The following is a 17,474-nucleotide window of genomic DNA, read 5'->3' as shown; positions in this document are numbered from 1 at the left end:
AAGATTAACTATAATTCCACTCAGAAGGGCTTCACTTCCTCTCCTAATTTAAAAATAAGCTATGACATCTCTTATATGCAGAATCTAAAAAGAAATGATACAGATGAACTTATTTACAAAACTAAAGCAGACTCACAGACTTAGGGAATGAACTTACGGTTGCCAGGGGGAAGAATGGGAGGAAGGAATAGTTAGGGAGTTTTGGATGAATATGTACACACTGCTATATTTAAAATGGATAATCAACAAGGACCTACTGTAGAGCACAGGGAACTCTGCTCAGTGTTGTGTGACAGCCTGGAAGAGAGGGGGGTTTGGGGGAGAATGGATACATGTATATGTATGTGCGAGTCCCCTTGCTTTCCCCCTGAAACTGTCACGGTGTTGTTAATTGGCTAGACTCCAATACAAAATAAAAAGGTTAAAAAAATAAAAATAAGCTATTTATACATGTAAGTGTAGTTAGGCTACATCATCTCAAATGCCCATAACAACCTTTACAAATTGGTAATTACCTCATTTTGCATATGAAGAAACAAGCTGTAAAACATGAGGGAACTTTTATAAAACTGCAGGGCAGGGATTTGAACTCTGGTCTTCCTGGTTTTAAAGCCAGTAGTCTTTCCATTAGACCCTATGAATTACACAGAACTCTTTATTACTTGCACTGTGAAACCTCCTTCAAATAAGAACTTCTTTATAATCCTTTTCACTGGCATCTACCTACGAGGATTTACAAGCCGCACTTAAGAAAATGTCTGCTTTGTTTTTACACATCACATCACTTCTGGTAGCACATACATTTAGTAGAAAACAGGGTAAACAGAAAAACAGAGACCAAGCTTGTCTCTCTTCAGAATCTGTGACCACATAATTATAACATTTCTATGATTTATATCACATTGCATAATGCATCTCTGAATCCAGTCGCTTAGTGCAATGTGCAAATTACCATTATGTGTAATTTATCACTAATTTTATTTATAATTTATCTATACCTTCTTAAACCAATCTAAGCTCATCCAAATATCTGATTAGTTTTATTTTTTTTCAGTTTTTTTAATCTTTTTTTTTTAATTTTTCATTTATTTTTATTAGTTGGAGGCTAATTACTTTACAATATTGTAGTGGTTTTTGCCATACACTGACTTGAATCAGCCATGGATTTACATGTGTTCCCCATGCTGAACCCCCCTCCCACCTCCCTCCCCATCCCACCCCTTGTCCAGGTTGGATGCATGAGACAAGTGCTCTGATTAGTTTTAAATATTCCGTATATATTCACTTGGGCAAAAAACATCTGTTGGCTGAGGACTGTTGGATTGTAGGGAATAAAAGTTTTTTCCTTGTTCCCAATTATTCTTTCTGAGTCACTTCTGGTAAATTCCCCACTAACTTCTCAAGCTAAATAAACCTATTTATTTAGAGTGGTAATGTACAGCTGTTTAGCTCTGTGTTTTCTAGCAGGCCCTATTAACTTAGAATCTATTGGAGCAGGTGCCGATTATGCTCTAATTATCATGGGTTATATTGTTTTGAGATAAATGATGACTATATTTTCATTTAAAGCTTTCTGCTCCTTCTCTTCTTAGGTCTTATAATGTGAGTAATCTCACAGATGATTTAAAAGCCTTGTATAAAGTTGCTGGTGCTGATGGCAAAGGCATCACTTTTATCTTTACTGACAACGAAATAAAAGATGAGGCATTTCTAGAATATCTCAACAACCTGCTATCTTCAGGAGAGGTATGTCTCCAAAGTAGAGAAAGAAGTTATATTTTTAAAATGTAAATCTGAATAGAGAAAGCAGCAATCTTTCAGAAGCGAGGCATTTAGGGACTTCCTTGGAGGCCCAGCGGCTAAGACTCTGAACTCCCAACGCAGGGCGCCCAGGATCAATCCCTAGTCAGGGAAGTAGGCACCACATGCTGCAACTAGGATTTGCATGCTGCAGCACAGATCCTGGATGGCTGCAGCTAAGACCTGGCACAGCCACATAAATAAAGAATAATGATTAAAAAAAGAAGTGAAGCCATTTGGCACACATTTCTCATTTTAGAAATGATTAACACATGAGGTTCAATAGATTTTTTTGAAGTTTCTGTAAAATTCAGTTCAGTTCCGTTCAGTTCAGTCGCTCAGTCGTGTCTGACTCCTTGTGACCCCATGAATCGCAGCACTCCAGGCCTCCCTGTCCATCGTCAACTCCCAGAGTTTACTCAAACTCATGTCCATCGAGTCGGTGATGCCATCCAACCATCTCATCTTCTGTTGTCCTCTTCTCCTCCTGCCCCCAATCCCTCCCAGCATCAGGGTCTTTTCCAACGAGTCAACTCTTCACATGAGGTGGCCAAAGTACTGGAGTTTCAGGTTCAGCATCAGTCCTTCCAGTGAACACCCAGGACTGATCTTCAGGATGGACTGGTTGGATCTCCTTGCAGTCCAAGGGACTCTCAAGAGTCTTCTCCAACACCACAATTCAAAAGCATCAATTTTTCGGCGCTCAGCTTTCTTCATAGTCCAACTCTCACATCCATACATGACCACTGGAAAAACCATAGCCTTGACTAGATGGACCTTTGTTGGCAAAGTATGTCTCTGCTTTTTAATATGCTGTCTAGGTTGGTTATAACTTTCCTTCCAAGGAGTAAGAGTCTTTTAATTTCATGGCTGTAGTCACCATCTGCAGTGATTTTGGAGCCCCCCAAAATAAAGTCTGACACTGTTTCCACTGTCTCCCTGTCTATTTCCCATGAAGTGATGGGACCAGATGCCATGATCTTAGTTTTCTGAATGTTGAGCTTTAAGTCAACTTTTTCACTCTCCTCTTTCACTTTCATCAAGAGGCTCTTTAGTTCCTCTTCACTTTCTGCCATAAGGGTGGTGTCATCTGCATATCTGAGGTTACTGATATTTCTCCCAGCAATCTTGATTCCATCTTGTGCTTCTTCAAGCCCAGCGTTTCTCATGATGTACTTTGCATATAAGTTAAATAAGCAGGGTGACAATATACAGCCTTGACATACTCCTTGTCCTATTTGGAACCAGTCTGTTGTCCATGTCCATGTCTGTGAAATTAATGCTGCTCATCTCCAGGTATTTTATATGTTTTCTTCCATTTTAAATATGGTTCCTTATTTGTCTCTTAAATCTTTAGCTTGATCCTGTAATTTATTTTAGGAGAAGCAAAGTTTTTCTATCTATGTATCGTTTATCTATCTAAATATCAGAAGTATAGAATGGTTGAAAAAGTTATCCTAACTGTAAGTAGATGTGTATGTCACCGCTAAGTGCCAAAGAATTGATGCTTTTGAACTGTGGTGTTGGAGAAGACTCTTGAGAGTCCCTTGGACTGCAAGGAGATCCAACCAAACCATCCTACAGGAAACCAGTCCTGAATTGGAAGGACTGATGCTGAAGCTGAAACTCCAATACTTTGGCCACCTGATGCGAAGAACTGACTCATTGGAAAAGACCCTGAGGCTGGGAAAGATTGAAGGCGGGAGGAGAAGGGGACGACAGAGGATGAGATGGTTGGATGGCATCACCGACTTAATGGACATGAGTTTGAGTAAACTCTGGGAGTTGGTGATGGACAGAGAGGCCTGGCATGCTGCCGTCTATGGGGTTGCAAAGAGTTGGACATGACTGAGTGACTGAACTGAACTGAATGTCACCACTGCTGACACCATTTTTATCATCACTTCTTTGACTACCCACATGCTTGGTACTTTATTAGAAGGATGCACAGGACTCAGAATATAGTTGAACTTATGGCTAAGATTTATTGCAGCAGCATAGTAAAGATTTTCAGCTGGATCAGTAAAGAAAAAGTCACATCCAGAGGAGTCTGGGGAAATCCATATACATGCTTCCTATTAATATGTTCTCACTAAAGGGTCCATACAGAATGTGTATTTGGTGTGAAGTGAAAGTGAAGAAACACGAAGTGAAGTGCAGAAACAAGTGTGCTCTTTCTGTTCAAGGAAGCTCATTTGAGACTCAGAATTCAAGATTTTCTTAGGGGCTAGTCATGTAGTTGTTCTCTGCCTAGCCACAACTACCAAAATTCCAGACTCCCAGAAGGAAAGCAGATGTTCACCATATATCCCAATGTTTGTATAAATAGTCTAGGTACAGTGGAACAGCCTTATCGATTAGTAATGGAGGATTCCTTCCAAAAGCCCAATTCTCAGATGCCAGGCAAGGGGCAGCTCTGCAAGCGCACCTTGCGTATGAACTCTTCCCTTCACAGTGATGTGTATGGATGTTTACTGATGCATGCTCTAGTTAACTATTTTGGAACCACAGTTGAGACTGACTGTGACTCAGAATGGAAGGCATCACTGCACATTTAAAGTGGTGATTGGAATGGTAAACAAGATGGCTTTTTGATAATAGCTATTTGAGCAAAAGGAAACTTAGTTTGCTCCTGATTAAGCTGCTAAGTAAAAAAGTTGCACTCCTGTAATTTCTGGCAAACTAGGAATTTGACTGTAGAAATGCAGGAAAAAATGTGAAAAGAAATGACATGTAGTGGTGGGGGTGGGGAGAGATGGGGAAGGACCAGACTTTGGCAGTGCTTTGGCTGTGGGGAACTCTCAACACACTGAACCCTTTCTTGCCTATTCCTCAAAGATCTCCAATTTGTTTGCACGGGATGAGATGGATGAAATCACCCAAGGGCTGATATCGGTCATGAAGAGGGAGCTTCCTCGCCATCCTCCCACCTTCGACAACCTGTATGAGTACTTCATTTCCAGATCGAGGAGGAATTTACATGTTGTTCTCTGCTTTTCCCCAGTGAGTTTTTCACTTCAGTTATCTCTCCGTAGGAGGAGCTGCTGCCTTGAATGCACTTAGTTCGCCTTCTCTGATGAGATGATTTGCTCAGAAATGAACACTTGTTACTTCTTCACCACCACCAATCTCCACTGACCAAAATCATACTAAAGAGTGAAAATTGAGTATACTTATTAGCAGTTATTGCATATCCTACCACTTTGATTGCCTAGAGACAGAAATTATTTGATTTTAAGGGATTTGGTGATGTAGTCTTGTCTAGCTCTACCTCCAATATAGTCATACCATCTAGAATGTCCCTGATGTAGGTTTGAATGTCTCTCACTCGCTGTGCTATCCAGTATTATAACCATTAGCCATGTATGCCATTTGATTTTTGATCAGTTAGAATTAAGTAAAAATGAAAATCCAATTTCTCAGTCCCACTAGCTTCATTTCAAGTACTCAATAGCTACACGTGGCTAGGGGTTACTATGGAAAGCACACATGTAGATCCTTTCCATCATCACAGAAAATTCTGTTGGGCACTTCTGCTCTTGGGGGTGGGGGAGATGTCTCACTAACTTATAGGGCATCTTGCTTAATTTTTAGGTAGTCTGATAGCCAGAAAGGTCTTCTTTACAACCAGTGGAGTTTTGTCTCTGACTCTTCACCTGTGATTCTGTTTGTCCTGTAAAGTGAACCCAATCCCTCTCCTGCATTCAGCTCTTCAGATATTTGGGGAAAGTTTCTCCAGACTCCCTAGGTCATTTCTTTCTTAGACCAAACACCTTCCATTTCTTTTGCAGATCTCACTTGCCCTGGTTCCAGGCCTTTCATTGTTCTTGGTCATCTCTCTCTAGAAATGTGGTTTGTCAGTTTCCTTTATTTTTCATCCATTTTTCCTTTGTTGGAACAGATCTTTAATGTCAGATTGTTAAAACTTTTCTTTAAAATTTTAAGTATCAAATTTTGTTCCTTTTTTTTTTTTTTATTAAGAATCCCTCTTGAGCCTCCCACCCACCTCCCGTCCCACCCATCTAGGACGTCACAGAATGCCAGGCTGGGCTCCCTGTATCATATAGCAGCTTCCCACTGCTAATCTCTTTTTTACATGGTAGTGTGTATACATCACCGCTATTTTTCTCAATTCGTCCTACTCTCCCCTTCTCTCACTGTGTCCACAAGTCTGTTCTCTATGCCTGCATCTCTATTTCTTCCTTGTAAATAGGTTCATAAGTACTATTTTTCTAGGTTCCTTATATATGTGTTAATATACGATATTTGTTTTTCTCTTTCTGAGTGCTTCACTCTGTATAACAGGCTGTAGATTCTTCCACCTCACTGCAACTGACTCAAATTCATTCCTTCATGACTGAGTAATATTCCATTGTATATTTGTAGCACATGGATAAAGAAGATGTCAATTTCTTCTTACATGGTAGCTCTTAGAATTGAGCAGATGGAGTCTTAGCATAGGAAAGAGTGTGGAACTATTACCTCTTTGCACCTGGACACTTAATTTCTGTATTCATTCAGTTCAGGAAGATTTCTGAAAAAATCTTGTTGTATCAGGCTATTGGCTCAGAATTTAAAATCTGACTTATAATCCCTCTGTTTTTTTTTTTATAGATAATTTTTTTTTATTTATAATGCTTTTTGACATTTCTGTCACTAGGTTGGTGAGAAGTTCCGTGCGCGCTCTTTGAAATTTCCTGGCTTGATATCAGGCTGCACCATGGACTGGTTCAGTCGCTGGCCTAAGGAGGCACTGGTTGCTGTGGCCTCCTATTTCGTTTCAGGCTATAGTATTGTCTGCTCTAGTGACACCAAAAGACAAGTTGTAGAAACAATGGGCCTCTTTCACGACATGGTTTCAGAGAGCTGTGAAAGTTATTTCCAAAGGTAAGTGATGATACATAAGCCTGATAGCTACAGAAACACAAGGTTCACTTCAAAGAAGAGTAAAATGTAACATGTAATAAGACACTCATCATAGTAATTGAGCTCGAAATCCCAGCTGCACTTAGATTTTCCCCTTGCTTTGATTTTCTATTGATTGTGTATTGAAATGATGACAAATAATTGAGATTTAAAAATTAACTAGTGTCCTTTCCCTCCAGGCTTCAAAGTAACAGATGCTTAATGAATTATTTTATTTCACTTGCTTAGTTTATTTTTTGAAAACGACTTAAAATAATTCATTATAAACTCTTTAAAATTCATTTCTTATTCAAGTTCATTATTTATTTGATTGAAGAAGTCAATTGTCCTAAAGTTTCATTATTGCCTTACGCTAAGGGATCATGTATATGCATCACTTAATCTTGTCCATGTTTTCATGACAAATAATTATGAAACTAAAGTTTAACTGACGGTAGAAGAGTCCAGTCCCTAAAAGCAGAAATGGTGTTAATGATGTGAAAGCTGGTGTACCACATTTTAATTTCTCTTACCACATGCTAAACTGAGTCTTCAAAAGTAGGTTACTGACCGAAATGAGTACAGTACAGTGTTTCACAGTCTTTACTGCGCCTAGGAATCGCACAAAGGGTTTGTTAAAACAGACTGCTGGACCCCAGTTCCAAAGATTATGATTTAGTTGGTTTGAGATTGGAGTGGAGAATTTGCCTTTCTCATATGTTTCAAAGCAATGCTAATGCTGCTGGTCTGGGGACCACACGTAGAGAATCACAAGTACAGCTCAAGCATCAGAAACAATTGGTGTCACTCAGACTCAGGTCCATATCTTACTTGTTTAGGGAGATCCCTTTGAATCAGTAGCCTCTCTGTCCTTGTCTCTACAAATCAAGATAATGTAACTTCATTACATGGACTTTGCCTTGTTTTGATGTTTTGGAGGGTTGTTTTTTTTTTAAGAGGGTTTTTTTTTTTTTAATAAGATAATAAACATGAAGTTCAGCAAAAAAGAATTATTATAGTGTGGCCCTAAACAGTCAACTTCAGTTTTATGTTCCATCACAGTGGGGCAGTCATGGTTGACCCAAATAACCCCCACCAGAGTTTTGGGTTTTGAGCTACATAATTATATATTAATAAGTATGTGGAAAGATGCAAGGTATTAGCTACACATCAGCAATTTCATGTTACAATCATCTAGGGAGCTTTAAAAACTACAAATAACTGGTACGATGCTTGGTTCAAGAATACAGCAAGTTTTTTCCAAAGCATGATAGTCACTGTGTATGATTGCTATAAATAAAGGTGGGCCAACATGGTTTCTGTAACAGAGGACTTCTTCCTTAGGGTTCATGGATGAGCTTCAGGGGGTACCGTACCTCCCAGAGAGACTGGGCCTATTTTTCTACATGGAGACGCTTCAGTCGCTCAGTTGTGTCTGACTCTTTGCGGCCCCATGAACGCACACCAGGTTTCCCTGTCCGTCACCAACTCCCAGAGCTTACTCAAACTCATGTCCATTGAGTTGGTGATGCCATCCAACCATCTCATCCTCTGTTGTCCCCTTCTCTTCCTGCCTTCAATCTTTCCCAGCATCAGGGTCTTTTCAACTGAGTCAGTTCTTCGCATCAGGTGGCCAATGTATTGGAGCTTCAACTTCAGCATCGGTCTTTCCAATGAGTATCCAGGACTGATTTCCTTTAAGATTGACTGGTTGGATCTCTTTGCAGTCCAAGGGACTCTCAAGAGTTTTCTTCAACACCACAGTTCAAAAGCATCAATTCTTCAGCCCCCAGCTTTCTTTATAGTCCAACTCTCATATCCATACATGACTACTGGAAAAACTATAGCTTTGAGTAGACAGACCTTTGTCGTCAAAGTAATGTCTCTGCCTTTTAATATGCTGTCTAGGTTGGTCATAACTTTTCTTCCAAGGAAGAAGCGTCTTTTAATTTCATGGCTGCAGTCACCATCTGCAGTGATTTTGGAGCCCAAGAAAATAAAGTCTGTCACTGTTTCCATCATTTCCCCATCTATTTGCCATGAAGTGCTGGGACCAGATGGAGAGTCTGGGTAACAATCGATTTTCCAGGGGCACGGGATCCTGTCTCACAAAAATTTGTTTATCCTGCGTTGTTTTCTTTACTTAAAACTGTACATGAGCCATCCTCTTAAATAGTTATAGATAACCTCCCAGATTCTCTTGGTAAATCTGTGTATGTTAATTTTCTTTGTTGGGAAGATTTTCTTTCTGCTTAACTTGAACTCCACCCCTACTGCTGCCAACTTGTGAAGAGAAGTTTTAACCATTGTGCAGCTACAAAAACTTATGTCTTTATTTTTGAAAATTTGGTGTATTTTTCAAAATTTTCATATCCTCTTATTGTAGAAGTTTATTCTGAATGCAATATGTATATATAATATGGGACTTCCCTGGAAGTCCAGTGGTTAAGATTTTGCCTTCCAACGTAGGAGGTGCTGGTTCAATCTCTGATCAGGTAGCTAATAAAGATCCCACATGCCTCACGGCCAAAAACAGAAGCAGAGTTGTAAAAAATTAAATAAAAGGCTTTAAAAATAGCCTGCATAAAAAAAAATCTTTAAAAAATATTTATATAATGTTTTACTAATAGTCACATATATGCCAGAGTCCTTAAAAATGCTTTTTAATGTTCAGAACTCCAAAAGTAAAAATTTAATATAAAATAAACTTAATGTAATATAAAAATATAAATTTATACTATGTGAAGATCTCTTCTTTGACTTGAGTTTCTCCTGTATAAAAATTTTTCTTTTACTTATTTCTATTGTTAAATATAATTATTATACTGAAACCGTATAACTTTTATAACCGTATAACCATATAACAAATGTAAAACTTTTGTGAGTTGCCTTGATTTCAAGTGTGCCTCGATTTCAAGGATAATCCAGCAATTCAGGGGAGAGATTGGCTTTCACCTTTGTAAGGCCACTCATCTGGGTTTCTAGTGGGGCAGAGGTGTGTAGCAAATAGCTGGCAAATGAAAACAGATCTCGGCACAAATTCATCTCAACCACTTATCCCTAATATCTGTATAGAACACTAAAATTTACAAAGTGTGTTTACATATGCTGTTTTATTTTTTGATCTTCACAAAATCCTAGGAGGTGTAGGACAATGATTCTTTTCTCAGTTTTCCAGAATAAGAAACAGAAGTCCAGAATGGAGATATAAGGGTCAAGTCAAAGAGTCAATTAAGGATATAGTATTCTTGCTGCCTCTCCTGAAGGTGGTTTTTTTTTTTTTTCTGTTCTACTTTTAGATACCGCCGAAGAGCACACGTGACTCCCAAATCTTACCTCTCATTTATAAATGGTTATAAAAACATTTACACTGAAAAGGTGAAATATATTAATGAACAAGCTGAACGTATGAATATTGGTAAGCGGAACAGAATCTGATCTTTTAGAGCTTGTCTGGAAGAGATCCCAATATTTGTTTGGTGGATATTGCTGTTTGAAAGTGAAATATTTATTTTTCAATTTAAAATATCAATTTAAAATCAATATTGAAATATTGCTGGTAGTAGATTATTTTGAGGGATACCTTTATGGGTCTTTTGACCTGTCAAGAAAGTCTGGGCAGAAAGAGTGTAAACAGAGGTGGCCTGTTTTTCTTCTGGATCCATTTCTTCCAGCTCTTCCAGCTTTGGGTCCATCCTGTCAGGTACTGAGTCACCGTGGCTGTTGAACTGCTGCTTGCAGATGGAAAAGCCAGCTCCTGGGGACTGACCACAATTTCAATTCATGGTTTCACTGCCGTCTCCCTCAGTTTGTGTAAACTTTGCCGTGTTACTGCTTCTCAGATTTCTGACAAAGGAAAAGACGAAACAGAAACAAAAGCAAACAAATGAAAACACAAAGAGACTTTACGTGAGCGGTGGTTTTCTAAGTGTTCAGCAGTTGTAGTATAAGTAGGAAAAGTGTTTAAGTGGGAACAGATTTTATGTCCAGAAAGCATTTGGCCCAAATAATCCTGAAATGCCTTAGTGCTATATTTTCACTTCTACACAGAACGTGGTCACGAAGCAGAAAGGTCTGTGAAGTTATAGTGATGGTAGGTGCCCTGTAAGAGAAACTTCCTTCTGTTGGCTTTCTCATGGCTTTCCTGCAGGTTTTTTATATGATACTGTAGAATCTGGGGTGTGCTGAAGCTACCTACACTGGCTCACGAGAACTCAGGGTTAAATTAGGAATATTATGATCTGGTTGATAACTATAGCCTTTTAAAAAAATTAGTAAACCTACAATAAATTAATTATGTTAGTGAGGGTAATCAGTACTCAAAACTCATTACTTCTTAGTTATTTTTACTTTATTTTATTATTATTAATGTTCTTGGGATACCCAAAACTCATTACTTCTTAGTTATTTTTACTTTATTTTATTATTATTAATGTTCTTGGGAAACATTATTATTTCTATTCTATCTTTGTGGTGGAAATATTACATAATGGTGTGTTACTGAGAACCTCTTGGTAGCTTGAAATCAGACTAGGTGGGATTATCTACACTGTGGAAACTGGAACCATCCAAATGAATGCCCTCACTCCAGGCCCAGACTCTAAATGTTTACTGACACACCTCTATCTAGTGCCTAGTGAGATTTTCAGTTAACCAGTTATTTTTATCTAGAGCACTGAGAGTCTCAGAACCAGTTGCAGAAGTTTTAGCAGTTATTTTCATTTTTATAGCAGAGAACCACAGAAAATGTTAATATATTATGTCTCATTTGCCGTCTCAGTTGCAATATGATTCAAAGGCAACAAATGATAGTTACAAACTGTTTGCAAAGCCAAGGAGAGCATACATTTGTCAAATAAGTTTCCTGGCTAAATTCATTTTACTTGTTAGAGCAATATGACTTTCCCTTACATGTAACTAGATGATATTCTTCAATCAGACCTATTTTCTTCATTTCCTGCTGAACCGAAAGTGTTAGAAATATGGTCAGTGTTACTGCTTCTAAAATATGTGTATTTTAAGACATCTTGTCCATGATTATTTTGTGTTTGTCATAGTACATGTTCTGCTGCCTTAGGGCTTCTCAGGTGGCCCTTGGGGTTTCCTGGGTGTCTCCTCTGGTGGTAAAGGACCCGCCTGCCAGTACAAGAGACAGCAGATACGGGTTCGGTCCCTGGGTCGGGAAGATCCCCTGGAGGAGGGCACGGCAACCCACTCCAGCATTCTTACCTGGAAAATCCCATGAACAGAGAAACCTGGCGGGCTGCAGTCCATGGGGTTGCAAAGAGCTGGACATGACTGAAGCGACAGCATGCACGCAGCACATGGTTCCTTATAAGTAGTAAATATTGAATAAGTATTTGATGAGGGGATGATCATATACCCAGTGGAAGTGTCTATGTGTGTGTTTGTAAAGGTCTCGATAAGCTGATGGAGGCAAGTGAATCTGTTGCGAAACTCTCTCAGGATCTTGCAGTAAAGGAGAAGGAGTTGGCAGTGGCTTCTGTAAAAGCAGATGAAGTGAGTTGGCCTTTACAATGTAAAGGATATCTTTCCATATTTTAAAACAAAGCATTGTTTAAAAATACTATTAAAAAGGAAATAGAATATAAACCTACAGGTTATTTCCAGTGAGATACAGCCCACGTGGGGTCGCAAAAGAGTCGGATACGACTTAGCGACTAAACAACAATAGCAACATTTACAAAGGCCATTAGATATTTTTGCTTAATTTATACCAAAACATACCTAAACTCTTATATCATCTGCTTGGTCTAAGACTGTTTTTTTCCTTCTGTGATTCTCCCTCATTTTCTGTCATCTGTATAGGAAATTTCTGCTTGACAATAAATTATATTAGATCTTCTCTTTAAGGCCTCTGCAGACTCTAGGTGTCTGGGGTAGCCCAAGTTTGATCTGAAGTTTGCTTTAAGGAAGGAAAAGAATAAAAAGAAGAGTTGATTGAGTCTTTTTTTAAAATGCTCCTCCCAACATGAGAGGGATATATATGTGTTACTTTTATACCTACTGCTGCTCCCCCCAGTCTCAGGCTGCTTTCACCTTCCACTCACAGAGTCAGTTAAGAATAGATACTTAAGTCTTGACCTTTAGCCAGTTATTGAAATATTAGGGCACAGGAGAGGCACTTAGCATATGACATAATGTAGATCCTTAGCACCCTGATATATGGTAAGCAGTCAACAAACATTAGCTATTTTTTTTTTGTTTTGTTATTGCATGAGGTTTCATATGGTTTCTGACCTTATTCCTTGGCACTGACATTGAATAGTTTTAATTTTTTAGAAATAACATAGAGTATAAATATCATTTTTCTGAAAGTTTAAAATATTTATTAATACAGTTCATGACTGAGAGAAGCTTAGGAAACAAAGACTGCAAAACTGCTCAGAGGAGTTACTTTAATACATCTTAAAATAGAGACAACGTAGATGGGGGATGAATTTTCTCTCATTCTTGTTTTATGTTATATACTCAAATCTGTAAATTATGCTGAAAAGATTTCTGTCGACCCTCATGTTTCCTTTCTGTAACAGGTATTAGCAGAAGTCACAGTCAGTGCTCAGGCTTCAGCCAAAGTGAAAAACGAAGTGCAGGAAGTGAAAGACAAAGCCCAAAAAATAGTGGATGAAATTGATAGTGAAAAAGTAGTAGCTGAGACCAAGCTCGAGGCAGCGAGACCTGCGCTGGAAGAAGCAGAAGCAGCCCTGAACGTGAGCAGTGTATTGTTATCCCTCCCAACACAAGTCCTAGCTGGTGCCATGTTTTGTTACCTAAAATTTAGCTATGGGATTTTTGTAGTCAGAAAACGGAATTGAGTTCTTAATGTGATTTGTAATCTGTGAATCTTGAAGCACATATTTCTGCTGATTACATTTCCTAAGTTTATTTTTTTTAAGTCTTTACTTCCCATAACTTACTTTCATTCCACAAAGCATCTTTCCATGAGAACTGAGGAATAATGCTAGTGATTATTGGCTTAAACTGTAGCCTAAGGGATTCAGATTGTACAGGCAGCCTTCTCAATTCCTTCAGCATCCTGACTAGGGTATGTCGTGTGCTTTTAAACATTTAAAAAAAATCCTCTTACAGTTCCCATTTCTCTTAAAGTCCCAAGATAGGTATCCAGGGCTGTGAAGCAAGAAGGGACAGCTTCAGAGCAAGCAGATCTCCATTTGCCTCTCGTGACGATATGATAGATAGTCTCAAGTAAAATTTACTTAACTCTCTTGGGTCTCTATCAAGATTCTAATTCTTCCTTGATCTTTGAAGAATCAGTGTATGCATTAAAAAGTAATGAATAGTTCACTGGGCACATAGGAGGTACTCAATAAATATTAGTGCCACTGCTGTGATACCTGACTCCTGTCTACCCCTTCAACATTATCTTATTTTCTCCCTGCATACAACATGATCCAGCCATACGGAAACACCTAATGCTTCTGCAGTAATTATGGTCTTCTTGCCTGGAAAATCCCATGGACTGAGGATCCTGGTAGGCTACAGTCCATGGGGTCACAGAGTTGGACACGACTGAGCGACTTCACTTCTTCACTTCACTTCACTTTTAAATGGGTCTCTCTCTGTCTGCCAGGAACACTTTCCACTTTTCCTAACTTTCACTAACTAGTAAGAGTCAATCTGCAAGACCAAGCTCAGATGTCACCCCTTCCAGGAAGTCCTGAACCTCCTTTGTTTTCCTGTCACTCCTAGACTTCTGTCATGGCAGATAGTCATAGTTTAGGGTAATTGTGTTTCCCTCTCTTTGGAAGATTCTGAAGACAGGGCTGTTTTGGTTTTGCTCTTATTTTATATGGGGGAATGCCTGTAATTGTTAAATGCATTAATAGATTTAGGATCCTCATTTAATAAAATTGTGACAATGACCTGGACACACTTTCCACCTTCACTTCTTTTGTGGGTCCTGTGATAACACAGAGAGTGATCACTGAACCAAATAAGCGTTAGTTTTTATGGATCATATGATGTCCCAGTCCTTCTTGACTTGAATGTCAGGAGATATCCTATTTCTAACTCAGCTCACAGATAGAAATAGACTTGTGGACTCTGTGGGAGAAGGCGAGGGTGGGATGTTTCAAGAGAACAGCATCGAAACATGTACATTATCTAGGGTGAAACAGATCACCAGCCCAGGTTGGGTGCATGAGACAAGTGCTCGGGCCTGGTGCACTGGGAAGACCCAGAGGGATGGGGTGGAGAGGGAGGTGGGAGGGGGGACCGGGATGGGGAATACATGTAAATCCATGGCTAATTCATTTCAATGTATGACAAAAACCACTGCAATGTTGTAAAGTAATTAGCCTCCAACTAATAAAAATAAATGGGAAAAAAAAAAAGAAACTTTCAAAAATATTTTTATGAGTCATATGTTACCATGTCTCCTTCGAATTCTCTCCTTTCCATGGACAGGGAAACCTTCAAAATGAAAACTGAAGGTGAAGTTTCTGATATTCAGGGCCTTGCCCCTCTTTTAATACTCATATGTAATATAGACTGTATGCTTTGAGATGAAATTATCTAAATGGTAAACATTAATGACGGTTGTTGCTAATGGAGGTCTGAGGTGATGGCCAATGAATGATAGTAATATTCTAAACCAATTCATTGAGAACTTTTGGGGGAAATACAAACAAAGAAACAGAAATCCTAACTTAACCATGAAAGATCCATTATGTACATGTAAATCCATGGCTAATTCATTTCAATGTATAACAAAAACTACTGTAATGATGTAAAGTAATTAGCCTCCAACTAATAAAAATAAATGGAAAAAAAAAAAAGAATCTTGGAATGCAGACCCTTGATGTAAATGTCAGGAATTGGGAAGAAAATATGTTTTTTAATTTTTCATTTTAATTTTTTAAAAGTATGAGATTTCCATATGACTAGGAATACTACTCAGCAAAAAATATTCTGATCCCTAACCCCAAATACAGACTATCAAGCCAAATGATATTGCCACAGTCAGGAAACTTGCAAAGCCCCCTCATCTTATTATGAGAATCATGGACTGTGTTCTGTTACTATTTCAAAAGAAAATTGACCCTGTCACTATGGATCCAGAAAAACCTTGCTGCAAGCCATCATGGGGCGAGTCGTTAAAAGTAAGTAAAATCTGTCTCTATAGGTCCTTTGAGGTATACCAGGTGTCTGCATCCCAGGACACTCAATATAGACTGGACACACTGGCAGACAAATAATTGATAATTGTATACTGAAGAACTTATCTTAAATTGCATCTCTCAAAATGTAATGCCTCTTTAAAAATGTAAGATTTTAAAGCTGAATGCCCTCTTTTTATAAAAATCTGTCCAGAACCCATACCTAGTATTGGCACAGTCTTTTCTTTTTCAATGGGGAAATTTTATTGTAAATTATATCTAAATAAAGCTGTTGAAAAAGAAGCCATGGTACAAAAGTAAATATACTGTTACCATTCAATTCAGCAATCATGTCCCTCAGTATTTACCCAGATGAGCTGAAAACTTATATCTACACGAAAGCCTGCTCACAGGGGTTTTTATAGCAGCTTTATTCATAATTTCCAAAATGTGAAAGCAACCAAGATGCCTTTCAGTATGTGAGTGGTTAAATAAACAATGGTACATCCAGACCATAGAATATTATTGTGTCCCCCCCCACACACACACACAAAAACATAATATACGTATAAAATAGATAGCTAGTGAGAACCTACTGTGTGGCGCCGGGAACTCTGTTCAGTATCTGTGACAACCTAAATGGGAAGAAATCCAAGGAAGAGGGGATGCGTGTATGCGCAGCTGATTCACTTTGCTTACAGCAGAAACTAACACAGCATTGTAAAGCAACTACAGTCCAATTAAAAAAAAAAACATAATATGCACTTAAATGCATATTACTCAGTGAAGGAAGTATCAGCACAATCTTGATGTCAACCCAACTCAGTCTCTAAAAAGGGGCTTGTGTGGTTGGTGGCATTTAGACGCACTCACTAGATGGGAAACTTACATTGCTTTTCTTCTTTGCTCTTCTCCATGGAAACGGGAAGACAACTTGCAATTTACAGCTTTAGGTTGACTACTGCCATAGTCTTGATTTGTAAGTTTAGAGCCAATCAATTATTACTTCTTTGAAAAAATTCAATTTAGAAGTACATACTAACTCAGAAAGAAAGTACGTATTTTCTTCCAGAGCTTATAGGCTGTAATACTATTTTCCAGTTGATGAGTGCAACAGGATTCCTGTGGAGTCTTCAGCAGTTCCCCAAGGACACAATAAATGAAGAGACTGTTGAGTTACTACAGCCATATTTTAACATGGATGATTACACTTTTGAAAGTGCCAAAAAAGTCTGTGGGAATGTGGCTGGTCTGCTGTCTTGGACACTTGCTATGGCAACATTTTATGGTGTCAACAGAGAAGTGTTGCCTCTGAAGGTAAAAATTTCCCTCCTTCTCCCAGTAAATCAGTGTTTAATAAAATCAGTCATCAGCATCACTGCCGTTAAAAAACAAAGCATAATTTAGACTAATAAAGGTAGGTTTCTCCATTACCAGATTTTTCTTTTTCTCTGTATGCCCTGTCACAGTCGCTCATTCTTTTTTATAACTGTTGCATGCTTCTTGGCATCACAGACAGGAAACCAAAACCAACTTGTTAGCTTAAACAAGGCATGAGTTTATTGGGAATAATAATTGAGGCTTCCCTGGTAGCTCAGCTGGTAAAGAATCCACCTGCAATGCAGGAGA

General features: G+C 38.5%; 1 protein-coding gene across 1 annotated transcript in view; it reads left to right on the top strand.

The window, feature by feature from the left end:
• The window catches only part of DNAH8 (dynein axonemal heavy chain 8), a 341,076-nt gene that overhangs the window by 211,410 nt on the left and 112,192 nt on the right, over positions 1–17,474 (top strand). Inside the window, exons 64-71 of the mRNA XM_070456508.1 lie at positions 1,593–1,746; positions 4,639–4,803; positions 6,461–6,687; positions 10,005–10,123; positions 12,122–12,225; positions 13,260–13,436; positions 15,681–15,848; positions 16,947–17,162. Coding sequence (XP_070312609.1) covers positions 1,593–1,746; positions 4,639–4,803; positions 6,461–6,687; positions 10,005–10,123; positions 12,122–12,225; positions 13,260–13,436; positions 15,681–15,848; positions 16,947–17,162 — 1,330 coding nt within the window. The remainder of the gene's footprint in view (positions 1–1,592; positions 1,747–4,638; positions 4,804–6,460; positions 6,688–10,004; positions 10,124–12,121; positions 12,226–13,259; positions 13,437–15,680; positions 15,849–16,946; positions 17,163–17,474) is intronic.

This window comes from Odocoileus virginianus, chromosome 27 (assembly GCF_023699985.2).
Source record: "Odocoileus virginianus isolate 20LAN1187 ecotype Illinois chromosome 27, Ovbor_1.2, whole genome shotgun sequence".
Taxonomy (NCBI): Eukaryota; Metazoa; Chordata; class Mammalia; order Artiodactyla; family Cervidae; genus Odocoileus; species Odocoileus virginianus.
Note: the sequence above shows the minus strand (reverse complement) of the source record. Positions and strands in the feature narration are given on the sequence as shown.